General features: G+C 48.7%; 1 protein-coding gene and 1 long non-coding RNA gene across 4 annotated transcripts in view; one reads left to right on the top strand and one right to left on the bottom strand.

Annotated features, from left to right (window-relative positions):
• Positions 1–4,795, bottom strand: part of LOC148503978 (uncharacterized) — a 29,812-nt gene extending 25,017 nt beyond the window's left edge. Inside the window, exons 1-2 of one of the 3 annotated variants that reach the window (XR_015869935.1) lie at positions 4,756–4,795; positions 2,028–2,244 (exon numbers count right to left, since the gene is read on the bottom strand). This is a non-coding gene — a long non-coding RNA (uncharacterized LOC148503978). Of the gene's footprint in view, positions 1–2,027; positions 2,245–4,121; positions 4,287–4,755 lie in introns of those variants that run through there. The other 2 variants (XR_015869934.1, XR_015869936.1) reach the window with 2 other exon arrangements.
• A 396-nt stretch (positions 4,796–5,191) lies between these two features.
• Positions 5,192–27,653, top strand: part of PCNX2 (pecanex 2) — a 449,190-nt gene continuing 426,728 nt past the window's right edge. Inside the window, exons 1-2 of the mRNA XM_088448947.1 lie at positions 5,192–5,344; positions 25,519–25,715. Coding sequence (XP_088305073.1) covers positions 5,192–5,344; positions 25,519–25,715 — 350 coding nt within the window. The remainder of the gene's footprint in view (positions 5,345–25,518; positions 25,716–27,653) is intronic.

The following is a 27,653-nucleotide window of genomic DNA, read 5'->3' as shown; positions in this document are numbered from 1 at the left end:
AGATCTCCACCTTGCGGTCCGTAGCATCCTTAAGGGAGGATATAGATGGCATCGGCAATGTGGCACTACGGACAAGACGGGTCACGTGAGAATCCACCTGTGGAGGGGATTCTCACTTTGCAAAATAATTATCCGCGAACGGATAAATCACCGCCAGGCGTCTCTGCGGCTGGTATCTATTGCCAGGCCATTTCCACGCCTCCTCTAAATGGTCCACCAACTGACCCGAAAGAGGAAAAACTGTGGCATCGCCCTTCACATCTTTGAAAAAGGCATACTTAGATTTACCCGCTGGGGGAACTTCGTCCTCAATCACCAAGGCTGTGCGGACCGCCCGAATAAGTCCAGGAATATATACTTTGGACTTAGCATCAGCGTCCTTAGTATGGAGAGGTTCCTGATCGTAAGGATCCAGAATCTCCCCATCATCAGACGTCCCCTCGTCATCCTCATAAGGAGCCGACAGAGACGCCACCGGCCGTTTATGCGGCCGCATCACAGACTCCCCTTGCAACACATCCGACAAGTGCTGTACAGAACTCGTCAGGGAGTTAACCCACGCTGGCTCCTGAGAACCGGGAGCGGGGAAATAGGGAGACTGTGGGGTACCACCAATTGTCGTGGGAAACCCTGCATGGGTGACGACACCACTGACTGCTGGGATAAACCCATCGGTGTAAACGCGGGCTGCGGAGCTAACTGGCCCACTAAGGCTGTAAGCGCCTGAGCGAAACAAGCCCAGGGCGGCTCCTGTACCGGTGCTGTAACCGTAAGAGGCCGCGCCATGGACAAACACTGCCGGCAAAGGCCCTCCGCGCTACCCTCCCCCTCCGCTAACGGTACTTTACATGTAGTACACTGTAGGCGGAGGGGAAAATCACTTTCGGACATGATGGCACCACGTATGTGACCTCTCTCACCAATTATAACTTAAATAGGCGAGACACCACCCTGCAGCACCGCACCGCAAGGGCTTAGCAGAAAGAACAGGGACAGTAATAAAGCTCACAGTTTAGAGAAAAGTTACAGGCAGCAGCGCTAGCACAGTCACATACAATGCAAAGAAAATCAATTCCTGCACTAACAGCGCTGATCACTCAACTACGCAGACACAGGGCCTGGTAGGACACAGCGCTGCATACACAGACCTGACCACAGCGGAGGAGAGGTATGCGGGGGGACCCAGACCACGATGCTTCCGTCCAGCGCTTCCAGCAGCGTTCACCATGCGTTCTGGAGAAGATGGCCGCCGAGGAGGAGAGAGGAGGCTGGCCTGGGGGAGGAACGCTGCCACAGGACCAGTCGGCAGCGTGCAGAGAGGGCTGTGTGCAGCGGGGGAGGCGCCGGCTATGAGACAGGGAAGGCGCGCTCCCCTGGCATGCATTTAACCCCTGGGACGCCGCAGCGCTACCGCTCTGCTGCGGTCCGCTGTCCCAGGGGGTAGTGGAAAGCGCAGGTTGGTCGCCTGGCTCCACGCTGCAGCCAGTCCCCAGGGAGCCCCCTGCCTGGGGACATAGGACCATGTGACCAGCGGGGACCCACCGCGGGACCCCGCTGCTTACCTTTGTCCCCCTTGGATCCGGCCATGGTCCGGAACATCTGGGGTCACCGCTATCTGTGACCCCAGATGCTCACCAGCATCCCCGGATCGGTACCGGCGTTCTGGTACCGGCGGGGGTGTAGGGAAGACAGCATGGACGTCAGGACTGACTGTCCATGCTGTACATCCAGATGTGCAGCCACAGCTGCACTGAAGAAAGCTTCAGGGGCTCTTGTAGCCCCCACTCCGACAGGTGCACCCGACTCCGGCCGGGCACCAAACTAAACTGAGGTGCCTTGGCTCGGGGGCGGGGTATAGGAGGGGGACCCTAGTGCATCCTGGGAGGCTGAAAAGCTTAACTCTATGGTGCCCAGCGACTGACGTCACACCTATACCCCAAGGTATCCTGTGGATACCCTATGGACCCTGAAGTAGAAAATAATATACACATTAATTGCCCCATTCCCCCACAGGAGACTGATCTGACCTGTTCATATTAGAAGAGAAGAGAGAGATGTGATGGCTGCAGTCAGCTGGTGGGCATGTTGCCCCTGCAGGAGGCACTGGCTGGATAAGAGCTCTGTTGCTGGGAGTATCCATGTTGCAGATAGCCCTTTTGTGCTGATGATGAGTTATGATGCTGGAAGTACCCCTGCTGGTGCTGATACCGGGAGCACATCCTCCTCGGCCTCCTCACAGCAGACCTGCACGAAAACAAGTGGCATAACAGGTAGAAACAGCACAGCAGGAAGTAAATCTACGCTGGCGGCAGGTACCTTTGCAACTTGGCAGTGTAGTGATTCGGGAACGTGTGAGACTGCTTCACCTTGGCGGCTATTGTGGGGCAGCGGGACGGGTGGCAGTCAGACCAGTAGCTGTCACTGTTAGAGGAGCTGTCCGCTGTCCTGTAGGGGTACAGGGAGCAGAGGACTGGCAGCTGCTGAGGCAGCACCGGTTGGCCTCTCGGGACTCCAGGCACATGGTTAAAGGGAGTGGGAACGGTACAATAATGATGCTCTGGGAGAGACTGTATGTCGGCCTGCAGGGAATAGAATGCACTGCGCCACCTATGCAGTGGCGCCCCTGTTCTGCTGCTCCGCTGGAAAGGCCCACGAGCCCACTCTGCTCCATCCACAATGAGGCGGGCAACGCTGTAAAGATTGGTAGCCGGTGTAGCAGTGGGGTATGGGGCCCCGCGCCAACAGCCGATCTCTACAAGTGCACCCTCATCAGGGTGCGCTCAAAGTAGCTGCGTACCTACCTGGCGCAATGATAGGGCTGGCCCTGGATTCTACCCCTTGCTGTGTGTGGCACCACAGAGCAGCGCCCCCCCCCCCCTGGCCTGTTTCAGGGAGTCTCCATGACATTGAGGGAGAGTTGGCAAGTATGGGATGACGTGTGTAATACACTACTGAAACCAGTCCTCATTCAACGAAGTATCCAGGACATCATGACTACAGATGTGTTCTTCTACCCAGCTTGCTCTCACACACTGCTAGCAGGGGAGGCATGCCCGGCATCCTCACACACTGCTGGCAGGGGAGGCATGCCTGGCACCCTCACACACTGCTGGCAGGGGAGGCATGCCCGGCACTCACACACACTGCTGGCAGGGGAGGCATGCCCGGCACCCTCACACACTGCTGGCAGGGGAGGCATGCCCGGCACCCTCACACACTGCTGGCAGGGGAGGCATGCCCGGCACCCTTACACACTGCTGGCAGGGGAGGCATGCCCGGCACCCTCACACACTGCTGGCAGGGGAGGCATGCCCGGCACCCTCACAACACTGCTGGCAGGGGAGGCATGCCCGGCGCCCTCACACACTGCTGGCAGGGGAGGCATGCCCGGGGCTCTCACACACTGCTGGCAGGGGAGGCATGCCCAGTGCCCTCACATACTGCTGGCAGGGGAGGTGTGCCCGGCACTATCACACACTGCTGGCATGGGAGGCGTGCCCGGTGTTCTCACACACTACTGGCAGGGGAGGCGTGCCCGGCGCTCTCACACACTGCTGGCAGAGGAGGCATGCCCGGCGCTCTCACACACTACAGGCAGGGGAGGCGTGCCCGGCGCTCTCACACACTGCTGGCAGGGGAGGCATGCGCGATGCTCTCACACACTGCTGGCACGGGAGGCATACCCGGCGCTCTCACACACTGCTGGCAGGGGAGGCATACCCGGCGCTCTCACACACTACTGGCAGGGGAGGCATGCCCGGTGCTCACACACTGCTGGTAGGGGAGGCATTCCCGGTGCTCACACACTGCTGGTAGGGGAGGCATGCCCTTCGCTCTCACACACTGCTGGCAGGGGAGGCATACCCGGCGCTCTCACACACTGCTGGCAGGGGAGGCATACCCGGCGCTCTCACACACTGCTGGCAGGGGAGGCAGGCCCGGCGCTCTCACACACTGCTGGCAGGGGAGGCATGCCCGGTGCTCACACATGGCTGGTGGTAGGGGAGGCATGCCCGGCGCTCTCACACACTGCTGGCAGAGGAGGCATGCCCGGCGCTCTCAGCAGGGAAGGTGACCTTAGCACTGACACCACGGAGGACACACAACCATGCGCCACTTACCATCCTTACGTGTCTGAGAGCTGGCGTCTGTATGCGCCCCACTGCCGGCAGCAGCTGCCTGTTATTAGCGGCGTGCAGCCTGAGCAACTGCAGAGGTCTGAGAGAGCGATACATGGTGCAATGCACAGAGCTGACGTCCAAACGGTGGACAGTGACTGTGAGCTATCTCGCTCTCATTAGGCACAGCAGCCAATTGCCGATACAGACGCCCGGAGAATCGTGCCAGGGAGAGCTAATCGATCAGGAACGGATCAATCCCCGACACCAGCTAGTGATCTGTCTGTAGTTTTTTAGTGTAGGGGCCACCGCCACTTGCTTACCTGTAACATATACCAACAGGCACACAGCACAGTAGGTTATGCTAGTCTGCCGAAAGCCACAGATTGCTGCTTATCAACCATGTCCCATTGATCACGGGTTATACAGTGCTATAATTCCTCCCTAATGTGCCTGTTATTATTTACTTATGGCAATATCCCGGACTGGGACTGATGTATGAAGCACTCCGCTTATTACTCCATTTACCAAAGTAACCTCAATAAGATAATACATGTTAAATATGGGGGAAGCGCAGCATTTCTGCATATTAAAGTATTATTTATCAAAGTGCATAGATCCCCTTCAGTTTTTGTACCCTGGCGTCATCAGTAACTGTCCAACATCATTCCTTACTGTCCATGTGGGCATAGAGGGGGAATATAATCTGCTACTGTATTTGATTCTTGGGGACGGTGCATCTGATGGGGATATCTCTCTGTCTCTGCTGCGGAGACTGAGGCGGGTGTAATATAATCGTAATGACCGCCACCTAGTGGTTTTCGGGAGAACTGCAGCCTGTATAAGCTTTATAACACCTGCATTTACATTATGCTCAGTGGTGCCCTTGGTTTGGATGAAGCTCGGTTCGCAGTACATGGCAGCTGCAGTATCTAGTAGTTGCGTCAATCCCTTAGCATGACTTGGCCGGGATGCGCCATACATGGCCTTGCGTTGCCCGGCTGTTGCTGTCAGTATTACCTATAATATTATAGCATTTATATATCTCTGCCGGCGCTGTCACTGCAGCAGTAATGGGATCTCATGTCCTGCAGATACTCAGGCAGGGTGTCTGGGCTGCACTGACAGGAGGATGGTACCACGATCCCGAGGATAGCCGATTTAATAACATCTGTCACTTATATCTATGGATTTTCCTGCTCTTGTTACCTCTAGCTATGCATTTGGTAAGTAGAGAGAATAATACCTCTTTTCTAGTGCAGACTTTAATCACCTTTTCTTTGCAACAAACACTGCACATTCTTGTTTCTGTAATGTGAATTATTCATTATTTTGCATTTGGAGTAGATGATACTAGATAAGAGTGCAGCTACTGTAGTCTCTCAGCACAACATTTATTATATGAAATATCCAGAGCTCTGATTACTCTCTGTTCCTTACTAGCTGAACATCTAGAATGGAACACGGGAAATATCCATTTTGCAGAGTTGCACGGAACAGCACATTTTCTATGCAGTACTGCAGAGTGACTTTGTTCATAATTTCTCATTTCAACATTGCTATCTTTTCAATGAACATTCAGGATTTAACCATGAGTTTACTATCTGTTGTTGAATTCTAGTCAGCGTGATGCACCAGTGTGATGTTCCCCAACTCTATATTACAGTAGCCACACATGACTCATTTTCCTGCACACTTCTGTGTGGTGTTAGGGAAAATAATGTGTATTTATTATTATAGACAATTATTTATATAGCACACATTCATTTGCACTTTACAACAAAAGAGTAATAAAACGAGATTGGGTATAAACGGATAGACAGAGAGGTGACTACCCGACAATGGAAAGAGAGTACGATTACAACATCGTAATGGTACAGTTGTTCCTGATCCCCTGTACTGCCTACACTGTACGATATGTAGTTCAGTGTAGGCACCCTCCCTCATCCCTGAACATGCCCAAGCTGTCGTTATCGGCAGTTTGACCGAGATGGTTAGGCGATGATTGATGTCAGAAACGACCAGTGGGAGCGTGCATCCCAGTAAGAGCTGTCCTTTGCGATAGAAAGATTTTCGAGTTTATGACACAGAAGTCGTTCTGCGCATGCGCCACAGGGGGTACTGGAAGGAATCTGCTTGGATTCATCTCACAGCATTTTGCGACTAGAAGCCCATAAGCTTCTATTAGGCAACGCCATCTAAAGATGGTACATCTGATGGGATATCTCTGCTGCAGAGGCGGGTGTAATATGTGTAATGACCGCCACCTAGTGGCGTTGATGGCTTTGCCCACCTAATCCAAGCCATGGAATGTATCGCATTCCGGAGCTTGGTGCATAAACGGCCAAACCTCCGAATACGTAATTTTCACAGGTGCATACTGCGCATAGCTCTAGATTCTGAGGCGGGAGTAAAGCAAAAAGAGCAAGTAACTGTGCACCTGGACAAACCATGTTGCAATTAAAGGGGTCTGAATACATTTATTTTTTTGCGTTTTTGCATGCAGGGTAAATACCGGCTACTTTTGCATGTAGCCCACAAATGCTGGGCAGCATTATTTTTACACTGCAATTTAAATTTGAGTTTGGACATACCCTGCCCAAATCTAAATCTCTTTGCACGTTTAAAATGTGCTCCCCCCTCCCCTACAGTACAACACTGTTTTGCCAAGGTGCACAGTTAAGATGGGTACACGCTATGCAATTTTAATTGCACAATACATGGATCGGAAAGATATATTATTATTATTATTTATTTATGGCGCCACAAATGTTCCGCAGCGCCTTACAAAGTACATAAACAAGTTGTAGACAAGTGACTTACAGAACAATATACTACAGGACCAGGACATGGATAATATATATTGTTACATTAGCGACCATAATACCCAGATAAGCAACAGCGGTATAAGCAGCCAAGTGTTAGGTGCCCTAGTGGTGAGTAAGAAGTAGATGAAACTAAAGTAGGGAGAAGCATAAGAGGGTAGAGGGCCCTGCTCGTAAGAGCTTACATTTTAAAAGGGAGGGGAAGATATATCATGCAGATCACATAGTGTGTACCCCCGATTGCACGTGCCCGCAGGTCAGTCATCGCATCGTTCCATCTGCTGTGCTGTACAGCAGATGGGACAATGCAATGAACAACACCATGCTGCTAAATGCAGCATGGAATGACACATCGCCGCCCTCCACTGCATCGTGCAGTGTATACGGAAGGCGCAATGTATTGCCCCATCGCATCGTCCCGTCGCTGGGTACACACGTCGTGTAGTGTTTACTCTGCATTACTTGCTCTTTCCTGCTTTACTCTCACCTCTGGATCAGGCTTAGAAGGTTCTTGGTGGGCTATATGAACCAGTCACATGGCAATGTTGGTCTCGCATATATATATTCTTCCGCATATTCTGTTAGGCAGATTCTGCTTGTACCTCCATAGTCTGCAAGGCACAGAATTCGCTGGGATTTGCTCTGGTGGCTTACGCGCATAATTGAATCTGCTGCAGAGTATCTTTAAATGGGACCTCTTATTGTATGCTGTAAAAGTCAATGGAAATAGATGAGCACATAATAAAAAGTCATCTTATTAAAGAGACTTAGGGGCCTATTTATTAAGCAGTGTTAGGAGACAGAGGGCCTGATTCAAAGCCGGACGCTCTGACAGAGCGGTCGCTCTGAATCAGGGCCGGCCCTCTGGTTTTTTTGAGCGGCCTCCTGGCCGCTCGCATAGCTGTGGGTGGCCCCCCACAGCTATAGCGAGCGGCCATGATGATGGTCGCGATGGTCAAGACCATCGCGACCATCGGGCTTGCGACGAGACCCTTGTGGTAGGGTCTCATTGCTGCAAGCCCAAGAGTGCTTTCGGCTCTAACAGAGCTGAAAGCACTCCCACTGACATCGCTTGTGATGTCAGTGGGGCCGGCCCCAGACGGTAGGCGTTTCCATGGGAACGCCTCCGTCTGGGCAGCCACGCCCCTGGCCCGCCCACCAAAGGGGGCGTGCTGTCACTCAACATCGACAGCACGCCCCCTCTGTTACGAGAACCGGAGCGTCGGTTTGCCCGTCGCTGTCCGGGTCTCGCGTATGCGCATGATGGAGCCGGCATAGCACTCGCGAGCGGGTCTAAATCAGGCCCAGAGGCCCTGATTCAGAGCCGGGCGCTCTGAAAGAGCGCTCGCTCTGAATCTGGGCGTTTTTTTTTTTTTTGTGCGGCCTTCTGGCCGCTCGCATAGCTGTGGGTGACCACCCACAGCTATTACGAGCGGCCAGGATGATGGTCGCGATGGTCAAGACCATCGCGACCATCAGGCTTGCGACGAGACCCTCGTGGTAGGGTCTCATGGCCGCAAGCCCCAGAGAGCTTCTGGCTCTAATAGAGCCGGAAGCTCTCTCACTGACATCACTGGTGGGGCCACCCACAAACGGCAGGTGTTCGCTTGGGAATGCCTCCGTTTGTGAAGCCACCCCCCCCGCCACGCCTAAAAAATGGGGCGAACTGTCGATCAGCATCGACAGCCGCCCCTTTTGTAGTGAGCCACGGAGCGAGAGATTTTCTCTCTCACTGTGGGGCTTGCGCACGCGTGGTGCGGCCGCTGCGCATGCGCAGAGCACACCATCGACCCGCTCGCGAGCGCTCAATTGCTTGCGAGCAGGTCTGAATCAGGCCCAAAGTGAAAAGTGATAAGAAAGTGAATAGGTGCCAACCAATCAGCTCCCAACTGTCATTTTTCAAACACAGCCTGTGAGATGACAGTTGGGAGCTGATTGGCTGGCACCTTATCACTTTCTTATCACTTTTCATTCTGTCTCCTAACACTGCTTAGTAAATAGACCCCTCAGTCCCTTTTGTGTGTTTTTTTTCACAGTGCAGTTTGCATGTGGGAGAAAAACAAACAATTTATATTAGTGTGCGCTGTAAATGACCTAACTCTGCTTCTGAGTTGGATCACATGCTATGTACTGCTCACTTCCATATGGATTCCTCTATACAGTCACGCAAGTGCTTATGAGGCAGGGGAGCTATGCTTTAATGAGGAAGTCTCTTCTGGATTGGTGCCCATTCATCTGGCAAGGAAAAGAGAACCTCACTAATGGACCTATTGCAGAGAGCTATACATACCTACTTTTTCTGCTTCCCTCTGGGAGATCCAGGATAACATTATGTGGGGGCGTGGTAATGCAAATCGTATCATCACAGCACAACACAAGATTATTGATGATCAGTATATATAAATAATACGTACAGTATGGCTGGTCCATGATGACGTGGATTCCTCTCATGACTGTTAGATAAACATATGGACTCATTTGGCTATTGTATTTTTAAGTTTGCTTTCTGATAGTATGAGGGTTATCAATATATGCATATTTGGTGATCTGTGCAGTGCTGCTATATAATTAGGTGGGTACTCTGCATTACTTGTACATAGTAATTGTAGCATCTCTGCTATATGAACATGTCTGCACCTCTGCTGGCCAGGGTATAGTCATACTAGCTGTTGTCCCTGGCCCTTCATCACTACTGGCATTTTTTATGGGATGGTCCCAATCAGATATTGTCTATGAAACAAAATCAAGACAGTGCTCCCTTCTGGTGAACAAGCTCCTCTTACACTAACATCTAGAAACATCTAGAAAAGTGCTTATAAATATTCCCCACATTGTGCTTCCAATTATAGGCCTGTATTCAATTAGTTTCGCACCCGCGATACTTTTTCGCGGATTCAGACTTTTCGTCGACAATTGAATATGGGCCATAGTTGCAGTACATTTTTCTACTATTGAGTATAGTTACTCTCCTAAGATTTAACCACCGATGGTCTAAATTGATTATGCCATCAGTACTTAACATTGATGGCATGAAACCATCGAAGGGAGCCATCGATAGACGTCCTTGCTGTGTGATGAAGCGACCAGCAGAACAATCAAAAAAGAGTGTCAGGGCTTCACGGCGCAATGTGGGCCGTGGGAAACCCCCTCCACTGCTACTTCACTGCCATCAGTGGCGGAGTACCATTGGATATCCAACATCGATGGTAAAACCATCACCCATCGGTGGCAAACCATCTATGGTTATTCGCCATTGATGGTCGATGGTCATCCCTAGTGCATATTTCAGATTTTTAACAACCAGCAAATGTAATGCACATGCTCCTTCTCGTATTCTGAGTAGTTGTCTAGGGGCAGACCACACTTTCAAAAGGGAGAGAGAATAATGCAGGAAAGTTGACAAACTTCTGCGTTATGCGTATTTCCATAAGATCATTTCTACAAGGGGATAATGCATGGGGTGGAATCCCTAAGCAATATTTAAGGCACATAGGCCCTCATTCAGAGCCGTACGCTCTGAGCAGAGCGCACGCTCTGAATGAGGGCCGGGCTCCATTTTCATGGAGCGTCCTCCTGGACGCTCGTATAGCTGTGGGTCACCACCCACAGGCTATACGAGCGTGCATTGTGATGGTCGCGATGGTCGAGACCATCGCGACCATCTAATTTGCGAGCCGGAGCCTGCGGTTGAGGTTTTCAACCGCAAGCTCCGGAGTGATTTTGGCTCTATCAGAGCCAAAATCACTCCCACTGACATCACTAGTGATGTCAGTGGGCCGGCTTCTGACGGGAGGCGTTCCCGTGGGAACGCCCCCGTCAGGGAGGCACGCCCCCGGCACGCCCACCAAAGGGGGCGTGCTGTCAATCAACATTGATAGCACGCCCCCTTTGATCGGACACAACGAGCGAAGGACTTTCCTTCGCTCGTCGCGTCTGGCGCATGCGCACGACGGAGCTCCCTCCATCGTGCGCATGCTCAGTCCATAACATCGACCCACTTGCGAGCAGACAGCCGCTCGCGAGTGGGTCTGAATCAGGCCCATAGTCAGTGGCCTTTATATCACCCTTGGGGCTCCTACAGCTCCAGAGTGTGTGACTAAATGATTTTACCTTCCCTGATATTGCAGATGCCCAGTCTCATTCATAGAACGCATGAGACTGATCTGGACAAGTGCCAAAGTATTGCAATGCTTCAGGGACTCACATAAATATATTAGTGATCCATGATTTCTGCATTATTAAAGCGCAAATTAGCCTAATGTCAGAACGGTTCTGATTGGTCAAATTACTACATGAGGATGCCTAATTTAAAGGAACTCTCCAAATATACAGAGAGAGAGAGAGCAGGGTTACATTAGGTAATACAACCCTTACTCTATCTATAAGTGTTCGCTATATACCATGTCTAATAGAGTATGTAAAGCATTTACCTCTCCCGAAGATACTACCATATTCAATAGGCTTGATATAGTCATTTTTTAAGCCAGCAGCCTCTGCTGCATCATCTTGGCAACATTACTGGATCATAAGAGGTTACAAAGATGGCAGAAGAGCAAATGCTATATATTTTTCACTAGAGAACAATATTTTAAAACATAAGGGCAGAGTTTTTTTGTGCTGAGCAGTGGCTTAACTCCTTGGGACAAAGGAAGTAGTCCTGATTCATTCCTGCCGCAGCCGCGCCAAACAGCCCCTCTTGGCACGCCAGGTCCCGAGCGACTCTGCTAGCGCCTGGTGTTTTTTGCTTCTTTTTCACCAGTTCCTTAGTCGCAATGTAATGTCACTAGGACACACCAGGAGAGCATGCAGATTAATTTGATATACAACACTTGTATTTCTGTGTGCGATCAACTTTTTATTATAATTAAAAAATAAAAGAAAGTAACTTCATTGTGAAATTTATTGTATTCATTTTTATGTAAATTCTTCTTTTCATTTTCTGAAAAGTTTTATTTGGTGTCATTTGAACACACCACTATAGGGGCATATTCAGTTAGACGCGAAAAGTGGGAAAGGTTTCGCCTGCCGTACTTTACGCCGACTTCGCGTGTTTTGGAAGTGAAAACTTTCAGTGCGCGGCCCCGTTATTCGCCCCAATTCAATTCCAAAGGACGCGAAAACAGCACCCGGCGAAACTCAAACAGGTGAAAAAGTGCTGTCAGATTTGGGGAAAACAGCCTGACGCTCCCCAAAAGATGCACTAACATCGGGGATCAATGTAGATGCCCCCGAATAGCCCTGCTGAAGCTATTTTGGGTACTTAAATGCTCTCATTAGCTGCTAATTAGCATCTTTGCACAAGTTGTGAAGTATAGCATTTAGCAGTTTTTTAGCGAGAAAATAACTAGTCCCAGCAAATTTGGGGTACATGAAAATGGGTGCAAGCATGTTTAAAAATCGCTAAAGTGAAGTTTTATAAAACACACCTTTATCAAGCACCTGCAATCAAAAAAATACCTCCCCCCTACTTGCAACCCCCCCCAAAAGCTTATTTAGCTAATTTTGAAGTTTGTACCCCAACTTTGTACTTTTTCACCCCCGTTTTCAAAGTAATTTTTTGGGTTGTTCTTCAAATTTTTAATGATTTTTTTGACGCAGTTAACTTTTGGGGGCCTGTCCCAAGGGTGCAGGATGGTTACCCCACCTTTGCACCCCAAAACCGCAATTCTGCACTTTCTTCCGCCTGCTTTCATAGTCAAATCTTTTTTGCCAATGCATTGACTTTCTGCGTATGCGAAAAGTCTTTGGAATTAAATACGGGGATAAGTTTTCGCCTGGCGAAATTACGTCATCAGCGATACTTTTCCGCCGAAAACGGCTTTTCGCATCTAATTGAATATGCCCCATAGACTGATAAACACAAATTATTAACTGAATTTGTAAGAGCATTTAATTCTGGATCCAAGGACCAGTATTGAGAGCCACAGACTCTACATCCATTCACAAAAAAACTACAGATATAGGGCCTGATTCTTTCCCGATCGCAACTGCGATTACGCACACAGATGGACGATTGTTGCGTTCTGCGCATGCATCACAATGCCCGTGCGCAAATGACTCACTGCAATCATACTGCGATCGTCTACGCAGACCCATCACAGAGTGATTGACAGGAAGTGAACGTTTGGGGGTGGTGATGGGGGTGGTTGGCGAAATGCAGGCGTGTCAGTGCGTTTGAACGCCGTTACAGGGGTGTGCATAAATTTGCTACTACGATGGTATATGCAGCATGAGCTCCCACTGCATGCGACGAGCTTAGCAATTTCTCAGTAAGGTCTAACCTTGTGCAACTGTGCGTGAGGCTATGATAGTTCTCGATATTACCGATTGTTTCGTTATTTTGCTAAGTATTACGGATGTGAGTAAGGGGATGTGGGTGTCCTTATGTTAGGCTGCGACGGCATTGCGATTGCAAACATTAGCATATTTTCGCAGTGGACCTGCGTGCGTAATCGTAGCTGTGTTCGCAATAGCGATACATAATGAATCAGGCCCATAGTTTTTAAAAAATAAATGGCCAAGGCTCTTATCACACCCCTTTCAAGGTGAGTATACTACATCCTCTTGTAGGACCTTGTATTGGCTATAGTGATTTGCACTATGGATACTTGTCATATGTGTTTCCCCCATTGATATACGTCATTCTGGAGCGATTCACCGACAACATTGACAAGATCTACGTTGCGTTCTGCAACCACCGTAGGACCACAGTGACTATTGTGTCCTATGCTTATCACCCACCTTTGAATGGTGAGTGCATATCTGTCTCTTATAAGAAACAAAAAATGTTTACGTTATCACACAGTATTGTTGTTTCGCTTTTTTTTCACATATTTCTGAATACATTGAGAACACGATCAAAAAGTTTTTTTGGAATAGATCTTAGAAAGTGCCGGAACCATTTTGTATCTCCTGTTGAAAAGCGCCAGTTATGAAGTTTCGCCACTGTTGATGAGAAAATCATTTCAGCAGTGATTAGTCATGGGAAGAATAGAAGAGTGCTTTTCAGATTATTTGGGATGTGTCTGTAGTTTTCCTTTTTCCTTTCAATGAACAAACATATACGGGTTAGCAAATCTTGCAGACCAATGCTCTCGAGCTGAGCAAGTGCAAGTGATGCTTAGTCGTATACCAGTAGTTCCCAAACTGTGCGCTGAGGCACCCTGGGGTACCTCGGGACACTTGCAGGGGTGCCTCAGGATGGTGGTCTAGTAACAAATCAAATTATTTATGGTCAGTGTAATGTAAATATGTGGACAAACAGAAGTTCAAACCTGTCCACCACCAAATAACTGAACCTAAGGATGACAGGTGAGCACAATTTACTTAACTTTACTACTTTATTAAATAATTTCTGAATACAAAATTTTGGCCCAGGGGTGCCGTGAAAACTATGCTAATACTTTGGGGTTCCGTGGTGCAAGAAAGTTTGGGAACCACTGTCGTAAACGATTCAGCTTGCAAATGAAAAGCCACAACGGGTTGTCCGCATGTAGGCTGAATTCAGAGAGGGCATGTCAACAGAATTGCGGGCCATGCATAGTTGTGCATATACCTAATTAAACCTTGCTTTAAGATGTATCTTTTGCACCAGGGATGTGGCTAGAGCAAGTGAGTACTGATAATGATGATATCAGCCGCACTGATAAGAACTGTCTTGCCCAAGTGTACTGATAGGGACTGAGGGGTGGCATGGGCGCCGAGAGGGGGGGGAGCGGGTACAGTTTACCCGGGCTTGCTAGAGGGGCCCAGCAGGGGCCCCGAGGTGGCATGAACCCCCCCTTCCCTCCCTCACTTCAGCTCAGCACACAGCTTGTGCTGGGCTGCTGTGTGAGACTGCAGCAGCCGGAGCAGTCTCCTATGGCTGTGGAGGGGGGGAGCTTAGCATTGGGCTGGGGGGCTTACAGAGCTGAAAAAGTGATAAATATTTATTTATTTTTCAAGGGGACGTGGCCACGCCTCCCGTGATTAGGACACACCCCCTCCATTAGCCAGGCCCGGCTAGGCTCTCAACGGCACTAGTTGGGGGGGGGGGGGGCACAGCAGGCTTCCCTGCATGAGAGCCATGCTAGGCAGATTTTTTCTTTGTCAAGACGACTTCAAAAATGTCATGTATTCTGAAAAATTTTTGTAACAATCACTTCATTGTACAACAGTCTATTCAAGTTTAATTTCTTTTGATAAAGTACTATTCTTTGCCATATTTAACTCATTATATATTAGGATTTTTGAATCAGGACACCCTGAAATGGAGGTGGTGCCATGATGAGGATCATACTTCCTACCCTAAATAGACCCCTGAATTCCACACACATCAGAGTAAAAAGACCTGTCATTTGGGACTGCAAGAAAGCCTCATATAAATCAGGACAGCTGCCAACACTCTCAAAGGGGACCTGAAAGCTAGCTGTGGGTATCAATTGGGCACTGTAATTAGGTTTTCATACAAGACTGGCAATATCCGATGACTGCCACATGGCTTCCAAGCCAGAAGAATCTATGCTCACATGTTTTGTCCTCCACATAAATGAAAATGTACCTGGGCCGAACTGCCCATCTGGCAGTTCTGGCAAATACCAGAAGGGTATTCAGATGGGCCGGTACGGCCAGTGCCACCGATGGAGGGGCCCGGTTGTCAGAGGTGTTGCTTACTAGCATGCAGTGAGCCCTCAAGAGACAGTGTCACCATCATTTTTAATCTGGTGCCTGGTCTCAAGACAATTGGAGATCGCAGACCAGCAGCCAATCAGTAGCGGCTGCCGGTCCACGAGCTCCGATTGACTCACGACCAGCACAAGATATGAAATGGCACCGACGCTGTCTTTCCATGTCTGAGGCTGCATGCAGGTGCGCTGGTGGCCTGGTACTAAATTCGTCTGCTGAAGGGGGAGGACAGAGGATGCTGGACATACACAGGGGGAGCGGAGGTGAGAGGCTTCTGCAGGGATGGGGGTCATAATGTGTAAGGGGCATTACTGTGTTGCATAGTGTTTTGTAAGTTGAATTACTGTGAGGTTTAATGTGTTATATGGGGCATTACTGTGTGAGGTATAATGTGTTATAAGGGGTAATACTGTGTGGCATAACATGTTATAATGGGCATTACTGTGTGTGGCATAATGTGTAAGGGACATTACTACTGCATGACATATTGTGGTATAGGGGAACTACTGTGGAGTATTACTTTGTGGCATAACGTGAATGGGCTCTGTGTGGCGTAACGTGAATGGGCTCTGTGTGGCGTAACGTGAATGGGCTCTACTGTGTGACATAATATAAATAAGGGACACTACTGTGTGACATAACAAATAAGGGGCACTACTGTGTGATGTAACGTGAATAAGGGGTACTACTGTGTGAGTTAATGTGAATAAGGGACACTACTGTGTGGCATAAACTGAATAAGGGGCACTACTGTGTGACACAACATGAGTAAGGGGCACTACTGTGTGACGTAACGTAAATAAGGGGCACATCTGTGTGACGTAATGTGAATAAGGGACACTACTGTGCGGTGTAATGTAACGAAAGGGCACTACTGTGTGGTGTCATGTGACTAAAGGGTACTACTGTGTGGCATAATTTGAATTGTGAGTACTATTGTGTGTTCATTCCCCTTCCCAACGAAACCACACCGTTTCGTTTTTTTTCGGTACGCGCGCTCTCCCTGCTTCAGTTGTGGATGGCGGCACCAATGCTGTTTATGTACACAGGACATCAAAATGTGTAGATACTGCTTTGGTGTGCACAGATGTGTCGTCTTCTGTGTTCTACACCCCTGCCCTAAAAAAATCCTACAGTGAACACTATCTAATCCTCTACAACTGCTAAGCTAGGGCTTGGTTAACTGGGAAAATGCCTTCCCTTTTCTTTGTGTGTGATCTACATCAATTAAGTGCCAGCTATAACTAACAGCAACCAAATACCAAATATTTCACTATGGCAAATGTTTTACTCCCTTGCAGGATGTTCTCTGTTGTGTGTATTTTAATACAGAGAATGATGTATAACTTGTATGTTGTTCTAATATTAATTATATTTGGAAGAGCATAGACTAAGGAGTGGGAGGAGTCAGCAATAGTAAGGGGTGGAGTCTATGCCAGGAGCCGGATGATGACGCGAGGTGGGCCTGTGTGCTTTAAATTCCAGGGCCTATTTTTAGTCCCAGTCCGGCCCTGGAATCTTCCATTTTCAGTACCAGTGGAACATGCATCATTAGCTGTTATATCCTCTCCCCTTGATAGGTATTACAAAGGTACAGTAAGGCATTATTAACTACTATGAATTCCTATTAAACCTTTATACCCTAAAGTTGCTATTTAGCGTTGCGTACGCATATGAAATAATTGCTTTCCAGACTTTGAGTGTGGTTCCAAAGCACAAAAGTTATTATTCACATAAAAAAGCATATAGTTACACGCCTTGATCTATAATACAATTAGCGCAAAGGTTATACAGAATACAAGGTACAGTCGATACATATGCATGCGCTCTGGATCCAGATATCCCAGGATCAACTATGAAACAGAAAGAAAAGATGACTAACTACTAGATCTGGAGTGCTTGCATATGTACCCTTGCAGAGATAGGCAATACAATAGAACGAGTTGGGATAATCCTCCTGGTTCTTCTGTTACGATATAGTTCATAGGTCAGTTTTATTGTAATAGTTCAGCCCTCCAACAGCTCTTTGGACCTCATTCAGAGTCGGTCGAAGCAACCGCACGGTCGTACGCCACCGATGTTCGCTATACTACGCATGCGTAAAGTTCACAATGCGCGTGCGCAAACTAGCCGCTACGATCAGAAATTTCTCTCTCCTTGAACACAGCCAGGTCGGTAGTTTGAGTGACAGATTGAGGCGTTTGTGGGTGGTAACAGGGGAAGGTGCTTGAAAATGGGGGAGTGGAGATCCGAACGCAGGCGTGCCTAATTATGCGAACGGCGTTTTATGGGAGTGCATACGGTTTATGGGAGTGCATAATTAACAAAGTAGTGTCATGGCACATGTGACATGGGAGGTTTTTACACTGACATGATCGTAGAGCTTAAGAGAGGGTATGGTCAACCTTAAGCTCTACGACCAGTTCCGATGGTTCCCGATGGTCTCGATTAATCCTTATATGCCCGGAGATGACGTGCAATGCGTACGAGAAGGGGGCGTTTTTTTTTAAATTCCGGCCGCTTCCTCCCCTTGGTCGGCCAGCTACCAATCCGAACTTAGGGACGCAACTTGCGAGGGAATCATTTGCATATCCGGTCCCTTTTCCCGTACAACCGTGCGGCCGCTTCGACCGACTCTGAATGAGGTCCTTTGTGTGCATTTTCCCATCGAAGAACAAGTCTAAACTGGCTAATAAACATTACATTACAGAGTACATTTCAATGCCTATCTCTCTATGATCCATAATTCGCAGATGCATGTTGCGATCTCCTTGCCGATGGAACCGGAAATCTGCAAATAAACAGAGGTTTAGAATAGCACCAAACACGGTCTGCTTATCATGTACTAAACCCTAGATATCAAATACCTGCATTTCACAATAAATTTGACAAAATATAAAACCTTTAATATTAACCTTAATGCTAGGGAACCTTTTTGTGTAAATGTGCAATGTGTCAGTGTGGGGATATTGGGCCTGATTCAGAGCCGGACGCAATTAGCGCTCGCTCGTCCAGAAAATAGGGGTGGCTATTCAAATGAACCGTTCTCTCTTTGCGGTCTGTTCACGCCTCTAGGTCTGAACGAGCGAACAAAACTTGCGGTCGTTTCTTGGTAAAATACGCCCCCTGGCCGCTCGCATCCTACGTCATGTCCACTATTTATTAGATTAATCGAGTACATCGACCAGCGTATGAACTGCTCGCTATTCTTGTGGTTGGTTTTTGCTACCACAATCTTGCGAGCAGTTCTGGCTATAAAATAACCCAGTGACGTGGTCAATGACGCTCCTGTATTAATTATGCACACCCTTAAAACGCCTGTTTTGACCGTTTGGCACGCCTGCGTTCGGATCTCCACTCCCCGTTTTCAAGCACCTTCCCCTGTTACCACCCACATACGCCTCATCCTGTCACTCAAAATAGCAGGCATTCGCTAGTTAGCGAACAAACGATTTTCGGCCGCACTGACTGGATTGCGCATGCGTATTACGATCTGTGCGCATTCGCAGTTGGGCAAACATCGCTCGGAACGAACGAGCGGCCGCTTACGAGCGGCTCTGAATCAGGCCCATTGCGTATAGTTGCTAATATGCGTGGTGCGTTTTATGTGTAGAGTGCTTTGCTAAACAGCGCAACTGTGCCGAAAGCTCTGACCAGAGCGCTCGCTCTGAATCAGGGCCCTCCTACCTGAAAATGGAGCGGCCTCCTGGCCGCTCGCATAGCTGTGTGTGACCACCCACAGCATATGCGAGCGGCCAAAAAGATGGTCGCGATGGTCAAGACCATCGCGACCATCGGGCTTGCGACGAGACCCTGCGGTAGGGTCTCGCTGCCGCAAGCCCAGGAGTGATTTTGGCTCTATCAGAGCCAAAATCACTCCCACTGACATCATTACTGATGTCAGTGGGGCCGGCTTCAGACGGTAGGCGTTCCCATAGGAACGCCTCCTTCTGGCAGCCACGCCCCCGGCATGCCCGCCAAAGGGGGCGTGCTGTCACTCACCATCGACAGCACGCCCCCTTTGGTGCGAGACCCCGAGCGACGTATTCCTCGTCGTTCGCCGGGTCTCGCGTATGCGCACGACGGAGCTCCCTCCGTCGTGCGCATACGCACAACATCGACCCGCTTGCGAGCGTCCTTTGCTCGCGAGCGGGTCTGAATGACCCCCACTATGCGGTAGCAATGTAGTCGCACAATGCTAATAATAGCATATTAGCATCGCACACAATGGTTTCATGCTGACGATGCAAGATGGCGTCGTCAGGGGCAACATAAAATGGCGTTGTGCAGATTTAAATTTTTACAATTTAGGTCTCAGCCAATCATCCGGCTTCAACAAACTGTGGCCCTGATTCAGAGCCGGACGCTCTGACAGAGCGCTTGCTCTGAATCAGGGCCGTCCTTCTTCATTTTTAGAGCGGCCTCCTGGCCGCTCGTATAGCTGTGGGTGACCAGGAAGATGTGGCCAGGAAGATGGTCGCGATGGTCAAGACCATCGCGACCATCAGGCTTGCGACGAGACCCTTGTGGTAGGGTCTCGTTGCCGCAAGCCCTGGAGTGCTTTCGGCTCTATCAGAGCCGAGAGCACTCCCACTGAAATCACTTGTGATGTCAGTGGGGCCGGCCCCAGACTGTAGGCGTTCCCATGGGAACGCCTCCGTCTGGGCCGCCACGCCCCCCAGCACGCCCACCAAAGGGGGCGTTCTGTCACTCACCATCGACAGCACGCCCCTTTTGTAGCAGGACCCGGAGCGACGGCTTGCCTGTCGCTGTCCGGGTCTCGCGCATGCACACGACGGAGCCGCCTCCGTCGTGCGCATGCGCACTGGGCCAACATCGACCCGCTTGCGAGCGTTCAGCACTCGCGAGCGGGTCTGAATTAGGCCCTGTATCCCAAACAAGCTGAAAAGGCTCCTCTACCCTATTAGCTACTGTCAACCCTATAAATGCATTTGCTAGACACTGGCAGATATATTGGTCGATCTATTGAGCAGCCAATATACATTGTGTGCGTTGGCCAGTGTGTACCAGCTATATACCTGTGAACAACGTTGTTCAGAGACATATCGTGTTGGCTGTGTCCAAATGATCTGTAAATTTATTGGGGCATCGTGCTGTGTGCACGGGCGGTCGGCTGACACTTGCAACAGAGGCCCGTGGGGAGGGGGTCGTGACATGCCCCACAGAAAACGGGACACGCGGCCAGATGACAGATGATGGTTGTTCAGTGTGTATGAACAACCATCATCTGTTAAGTGTGCACCCAGTTTAAGGTAACATAGGGCCTGTTTCTGCAAGGAACGCACAGGAGAGAACGCACGCACCCGTCCGCTGCGAGAATATACTAATCAATGCATACGCACGGAGACTGCAGCACAAGATACAGATGCCCAGCGACATATTAAGCCGCCCATCTTTACTCAAAGCCTGATCAGTATACAAGATACTGTAGCGTAAACATCGAGAACCATCGAACTCATTAGCATATTAGTGGTTGACCTGAGCTTCCGCAGGATTTTGGCCGCTTCCTGTGTAGAGCTTACGTTATGGCTGCGTATGGCGCCACACTGCCTTAATTCTGAACGCCCCTATAACAGCGTCCCAATGCACAGGCACGCTTGCGTTCGCCTGACCACCCCCCTTCACCACCCACAAATGGCACTTCCTGCCAATCAATTTCGGAAGGGTCTGCGTACACACTGCGTGTAGTCTGCGTACCCTAACCCGATCGCACTGGCTAGTTCACGCACGGACATTGCGATGCATACGCATGCGCAGTGTGAAAACATCGGCAAAGTGCGTGCGTTCTCTCCTGTGCGTTCCTTGCTGAATCAGGCCCATAGTTAAGCTGGTCACATGCAAAGTTCTGTAAATGGAACTGTCTGAGTATCAGGTTTCAGTCCTCCTCGTTTGCTTTGGCCGACAGTTCCATCCATTGTCTTTACCAGCAAGATAGTGCTGCGCCTCACGTCTCTTCTCATGAGGACTTCCACCATGGGTTATGAGGGGAGTGGTATGAAATCCCGCCGGCCGCATGGCCGGGAGTTCGAATTCCGGCAGCGGCAGGCAGACAAATGAAGAGATCCCGGCAGCGGCAGCCCGACAGCACTGGAAATCCCGATCATCCGTAGGTGAGTACTTACTAACCTATCCTAACCCCCCTAACCCTCCTTAGGAGTGCCTAACCCTAACCTCCCACTTCTGTGCTATGGCGGCAACTACACTCCCTTCTTTGTTTTTCCCCATCACTGTACTATCGTAAACATTAGTAATTCCGTATATACAGATGTATCCAGATAACCTAGCCTTAATACGCCAATGCGGGGCAAGACACCTGGCGTGTGAGCTGTCAGGTCCTGAGGAACAGAGCTTGCACCGAGCGTCTTTTTTGCCCAATAATGCATCTTAGTTGCAACAAAAGCATGCATTAGGCGTCTTTCTACTACTGATATAATAGAAAACACAAAGGGTCTCATTCAGAGCCGGACGCTCTGACCAGAGTGCTCGCTCTGAATCAGGGCCCTCCTACATGAAAATGGAGCGGCCGCTTGGACGCTCGCATAGCTGTGGGTGACCACCCACAGCTATAGCGAGCGTCCATGATGATGGTCGCGATGGTCAAGACCATCGCGACCATCGGGCTTGCGACGGAGACCCTGCGGTAGGGTCTCGCTGCCGCAAGCCCTGGAGTGATTTTGGCTCTATCAGAGCCAAAATCACTCCCACTGACATCACTACTGATGTCAGTGGGGCCGGCTTCAGACGGTAGGCGTTCCCATGGGAGCTCCTCCGTCTGGCAGCCACGCCCCCAGCATGCCCTCCAAAGGGGGCGTGCTGTCAATCAACATCGACAGCACGCCCCCTTTGGTGCGAGACCCAGAGCGACGGCTACCCCGTCGCTAGCCGGGTCTCGCGCATGCGCACGACGGAGCTCCCTCTGTCGTGCGCATGCGCATTGGCGTAACATCAACCCGCTTGCGAGCGTACTGCGCTCGCGAGCGGGTCTGAATGACCCCCAAAGATCAAACAAAATGGCGCTGTCAAAATAAACTGCTGGTTCAAGGGAGGGTGTCAAACTCCAAAACAAAGGGCCTGATTCAGAGCCGAACGCTCTGACCAGAGCGCTCGCTCTGAATCAGGGCCCTCCTACATGAAAATGGAGTGTCCTCCTGGACGCTCGCATAGCTGTGGGTGACCACCCACAGCTTATGCGAGCGTCCATGATGATGGTCGCGATGGTCAAGACCATTGCGACCATCGGGCTTGCGACGGAGACCCTGCGGTAGGGTCTCGCTGCCGCAAACCCTGGAGTGATTTTGGCTCTATCAGAGCCAAAATCACTCCCACTGACATCACTAGTGATGTCAGTGCGGCCGGCTTCAGACGGTAGGCGTTCCCATGGGAACGCCTCCGTCTGGCAGCCACGCCCCCGGCACGCCCACCAAAGGGGGCATGCTATCAATCAACATCGACAGCACGCCCCCTTTGGTGCGAGACCCAGAGCAACGGAGAGCCCGTCGCTATCCAGGTCTCGCGCATGCGCATGACGGAGCTCCCTCCGTCGTGCGCATGCGCAGTGGGGCAACATCGACCCGCTTGCGAGCGGATCTGAATGACCCCCAAAGTACATATAATAAAGAGATGACCAGCGCTAAAATAGATATCCAAATATAAGCAATATACAAAAACCTCCAATTTGTCTGAACTGTTTTCTAGGCAGAGTGCATATTGATTAGCAGGATGTATTTTCAAGACCAATTGTTTCCTTTGACAAATAAATAGATAAAATATATATGACTGTATACAGCTTAGATTGAATCAATATTGTTGCATTCATGAAAATTGAATAAAAGCATATATTCACTATAAAATGCAAATACAGTAAACAAATATAAATAAATACACCATGAATTTAAAATTAATTCATAAAGGAAAAAAACATGTAAGTAATGATAATAATAATAATAATAATAATAATAATTATGTGCAAAAAAGAAAAAGACAATAGATCCAAAAAAATGAATGAAAAATAGTAATAATAACAAGTCCTGTATAAGTTCCTATTAATAATCAGTCCTGTTTAAGTTCCATTTTAACAGTTTCTTCATAATTTTATGTATCACCGCTTTGTACTAGGGGCCTGATTCAGAGTCGCTCGTAAGCGGCCGCTCGTTCGTTCCGAGCGATGTTAGCGCAACTGCGCATGCGTATGGATCGTTATACGCATGCGCGAACCAGTCAGTGCGGCCGAAATTCATGTGCTCGCAAAATAGCGAATGCCTGCTATTTTGAGTGACAGAAAGAGGCGTATGTGGGTGGTAACAGGGGAAGGTGCTTGAAAATGGGGAGTGGAAATCAGAACGCAGGCGTGCTTAAAGGTCAAAACGGGTGTTTTATGGGTGTGCATATTTAAAACAGCAGCGTCATTGACCACGTCACTGGGTTATTTTAGAGTCAGAACTGCTCGCAAAATTGTGGTAGCAAACACCAACCACAAGAATAGCGAGCAGTTCATACCCTTGTCGATGTACTCGATTAATCTAATAAATAGCGGACATGACGTAGGATGCGAGCGGCCAGGGGGCGTATTTTTCCAAAAAACGAACGCAAGTTTTGCTCGCTCGTTCAGACATAGAGGCGTGAACAGACCGCAAACAGCGAACGGTTCATTTGAATAGCCACCCCTTGTTTTAGAACGAACGACCGCAAATAGCGAGTGGCTCTGAATGAGGGCCTAACAGCCTAATATAGTAGATTTCACAGTAATCGGTGCAGATCGCAGTCCACATTATCATCAATGGGGATTGCAATCTGACCCCTACATACGAAACTATGAAAAGCAAAGCTTTTCGGAGTTTGGCCCCGCTGGTTTATGTCATCCTTAAATGGTGTAAACCACTTTATGCCTATGGAGGCTTCGCAGGAGAAGGATTTTAAGATCCATCTCCACACTCTGTGTGCATGCGCAGTGCCAGATTCCCCGGGAGGAGTCTTTCACAAAGACTCCTCCACAATGCCGGGGATGTAACTCGCAGGGCAGTGGTCATCACTACCGCTGTCCCTGCAAGTTAAGTTTAGTACATAGCAAGGATATTTTCATTGAAAATTATAATATCCCTCACGATACAGACTGTTAAGAAAAAGCCTAATTAATACATCTGCTTAAAATCCTTAAATTTATTGACCTGCCAATGGCTCCTCGAGCGGCTCATCCTCTCAGTCAGTATGTTTGTGATGTGACGTCATGGCGCCCTTACATGCCTCCAGGAGACAGAGCAGTGCCAAGCCTCGTCTAAGCACTGTCACATAAAATGTCTGACTTTTCTCCACACTGATAACACTGGGGAACAAAAATTGTTTTTTCTTGCCATGGATTTAAGATCGGTTTGAGAGTACTCGCACGTCCTATCTTTGCTATAGCTGAATTGGCTCCAGTTTTCAAATTAATGAAAAATTATAAAATTCTATTATTTTCTCCATTTGAAGTACCTTACTAGTCTAGGCCGCTTTACTTAACAGAATCGACTTAGTTTTGCTTTTTTAACAACTACCCTCTTTCTACAATAACAAGAATTTGTTTTATTTGTGATAACGTAGCTGGTAGTCATGTTTGAGACACATAATACACTCATATCTCCTCACTAACGCTGGGAGGAGGTGTGGCTGCGGTTGCATCACAAGTCAAGCTGCGGCACTGGTGCGCCCTCCACATTGTGGAGCTCTATGCAGCCGCGTACCCATCATAACGGTAGGGGTGGCCCTGCAGCCGCACATGATTTGCATGCACTGCTGAATCAGACCAAATGCCTTTATGTGTTGTGTGCTCAAGTGATTTGTGCATGCTTGTTCTCTATCTCATCTTAATGCTCAGGCAGTAGAATAAATGAAAATCTGTGTCTATCTTTCCACAGGGCTTGCCTCCAACAACATTCACATTATGCCTTTACTGTGTGTCTACAACAGTGTTGTTTGCAGTGATCAAGTTTGTAAGTTTTCGACTACACCTAATGTTTGATAAAGGAATTGTGATCCATCATAAAAAAGCTAAACCAAAGCAAATGAAGAATGCTAACAGCATCAACATCACAACTGGCCACACAGTCTCATGGTAAGATGGAAAAAAAAATATGGCTTTAGAACAAATTATATTTGGCATGAAAAACTATGATCTAAGGGTTCTGGTATATGTACAAAATATAGGCGGACAACGACAAATTATTATTAGATATGGGGGCGATTTAATAAGACATGAGTTAGTAGAGTAAATGTGTAGGTGATGCTCACACCTCATACTGGTAACTGGACCTTGCGGCTGCCTGAATCCCCCCCCCCTTCCCGTGTATTCACTTTTATTATTAAAATTATTTAACAGTATAGTAATTATAGGATTATTCCCCATGTTTCTATATACAGTAAATATGGTTGTGAAGCTTTTCTGAGCTATCTTTGGGACAATTCTTAGATTTATTCAACCCTGGCTAACAGTAATGATGCTACAAAGAGATACCCTAAACAACAGGATGCAGGAATGCAGAGGCTCTGCAGTAGCGCTAAAACTACAGGAAACCGCTCCAGGCACCCTGCAAGCCACATGGAGGTGCCGTGGGGCAGCGACGGTGCTGCCCACAGGACCCTGTGCTCTGTGTGGCTGCTGTGCTGGCACACCTCTAGTTTCAGCCCTGCATCCATGGCACACTTATCCTATGTGAGAACACTCCACTGCTGCCCAGTTATACCCATTTAGGATCAAGGGGAAATGCGGCTTAGTACACTATGAACCGTGGATACACAGAGGCACATATGTTCATGTTGAACACATGCACAGTATGGAAAAATGCAGATGCTTTATGAGCAACTGTGAATCAGGCCCATAGTATTTGTAGTATTTGGAACCTAACTTCACCACCCAACACATTTATCCCTAGGAGAGTTTGATGGAAATCATTAGTAATTATGAGAGGCCTCTCAGGAGAATCCCTCAGGGTTCTTCTAAATAAAGTTGTTTATGGATTACATCAATTATTGAATTTAATTATTTTGTGCCTGTTTTTACTATGCTACAGATATGTCCACAGACTTCTATCCTCCCTGCGCTACAAGCGTATTTTTGTGCGACTTTTTACCTTCTAGTGCGCCTTATTTGCACAGTTGTGCGAATAGAAAACACAAGCAACTTATGCTGATTAAAATGAAATGCGGCATGCCTATATTCTGTGTGCGACTGCGGGTGTATCTGCATGCGAAATGCTACGTTACAGTGTAAGCTGGCTGTGACACATCTTATGCTGCATACACACGGGACGCTTCGCTCCATGAGCGACATTGTCCAGTGTGTCCCCGGCAGGGGTGTGCTCCGTGTCGTTAACGACACTGAGCAGAAACACTGAACGATATCAAGAACGATATCGGTCAGTGCCGGGCTCCCTCCCTCATCCCCGAACCTGCTACAACCTGACAATATCGTTGGACTGGAGGTTCGGGCGATGAATGACAAGGGCCAACGACCAGCGGGAGTGCATGGTCGTTATCGTTCATCGTTTTGGGGCAGAAACTGAATGATATTTTGGATGACTGAACAACAACAATATCGTTATCGTTCTGTCGTCCAAAAATATTACTACGTGTGTACACACCTTTAGACATAAGGTGCCTACACACTTGGCGATGTGCTCACGATCCGACATCGTGTACGATTTTTCTTGAACTCTCCTCGGGAGCTCCCAGGCAATCGTGGGCATGACTTGGTCTGAAAAGCTGCCAATTTGATACACGATCTCACGATCTATCGTGCCGGAAGTCCAAATAGTGAGATTGTGCATGATAGATCGTGAGTTTACCAAACAACACACGAGGATCTTCACGATTGGTTGGAAATTTAAATAATGGGCGGGGCTAGCTAGGGGGTATAAAAAGCAGGTGCCATTTTAACTCTGTGCACGTTCTGTTACTAGTGAGGCTAGATGTATACCTGCTGAAGCCTGTACATTGCTACTGTGCTCTGCTTTGTATTTGGCTTGCCTTTTACAACGTGTGTTCTACCTGCAAG

The sequence above is a fragment of the Taudactylus pleione genome, unplaced genomic scaffold, assembly GCF_031769625.1.
Source record: "Taudactylus pleione unplaced genomic scaffold, aTauple2 ptg000473l, whole genome shotgun sequence".
In the NCBI taxonomy this organism is placed as follows: Eukaryota; Metazoa; Chordata; class Amphibia; order Anura; family Myobatrachidae; genus Taudactylus; species Taudactylus pleione.
This window is presented reverse-complemented; position numbering and strand designations above follow the sequence as displayed.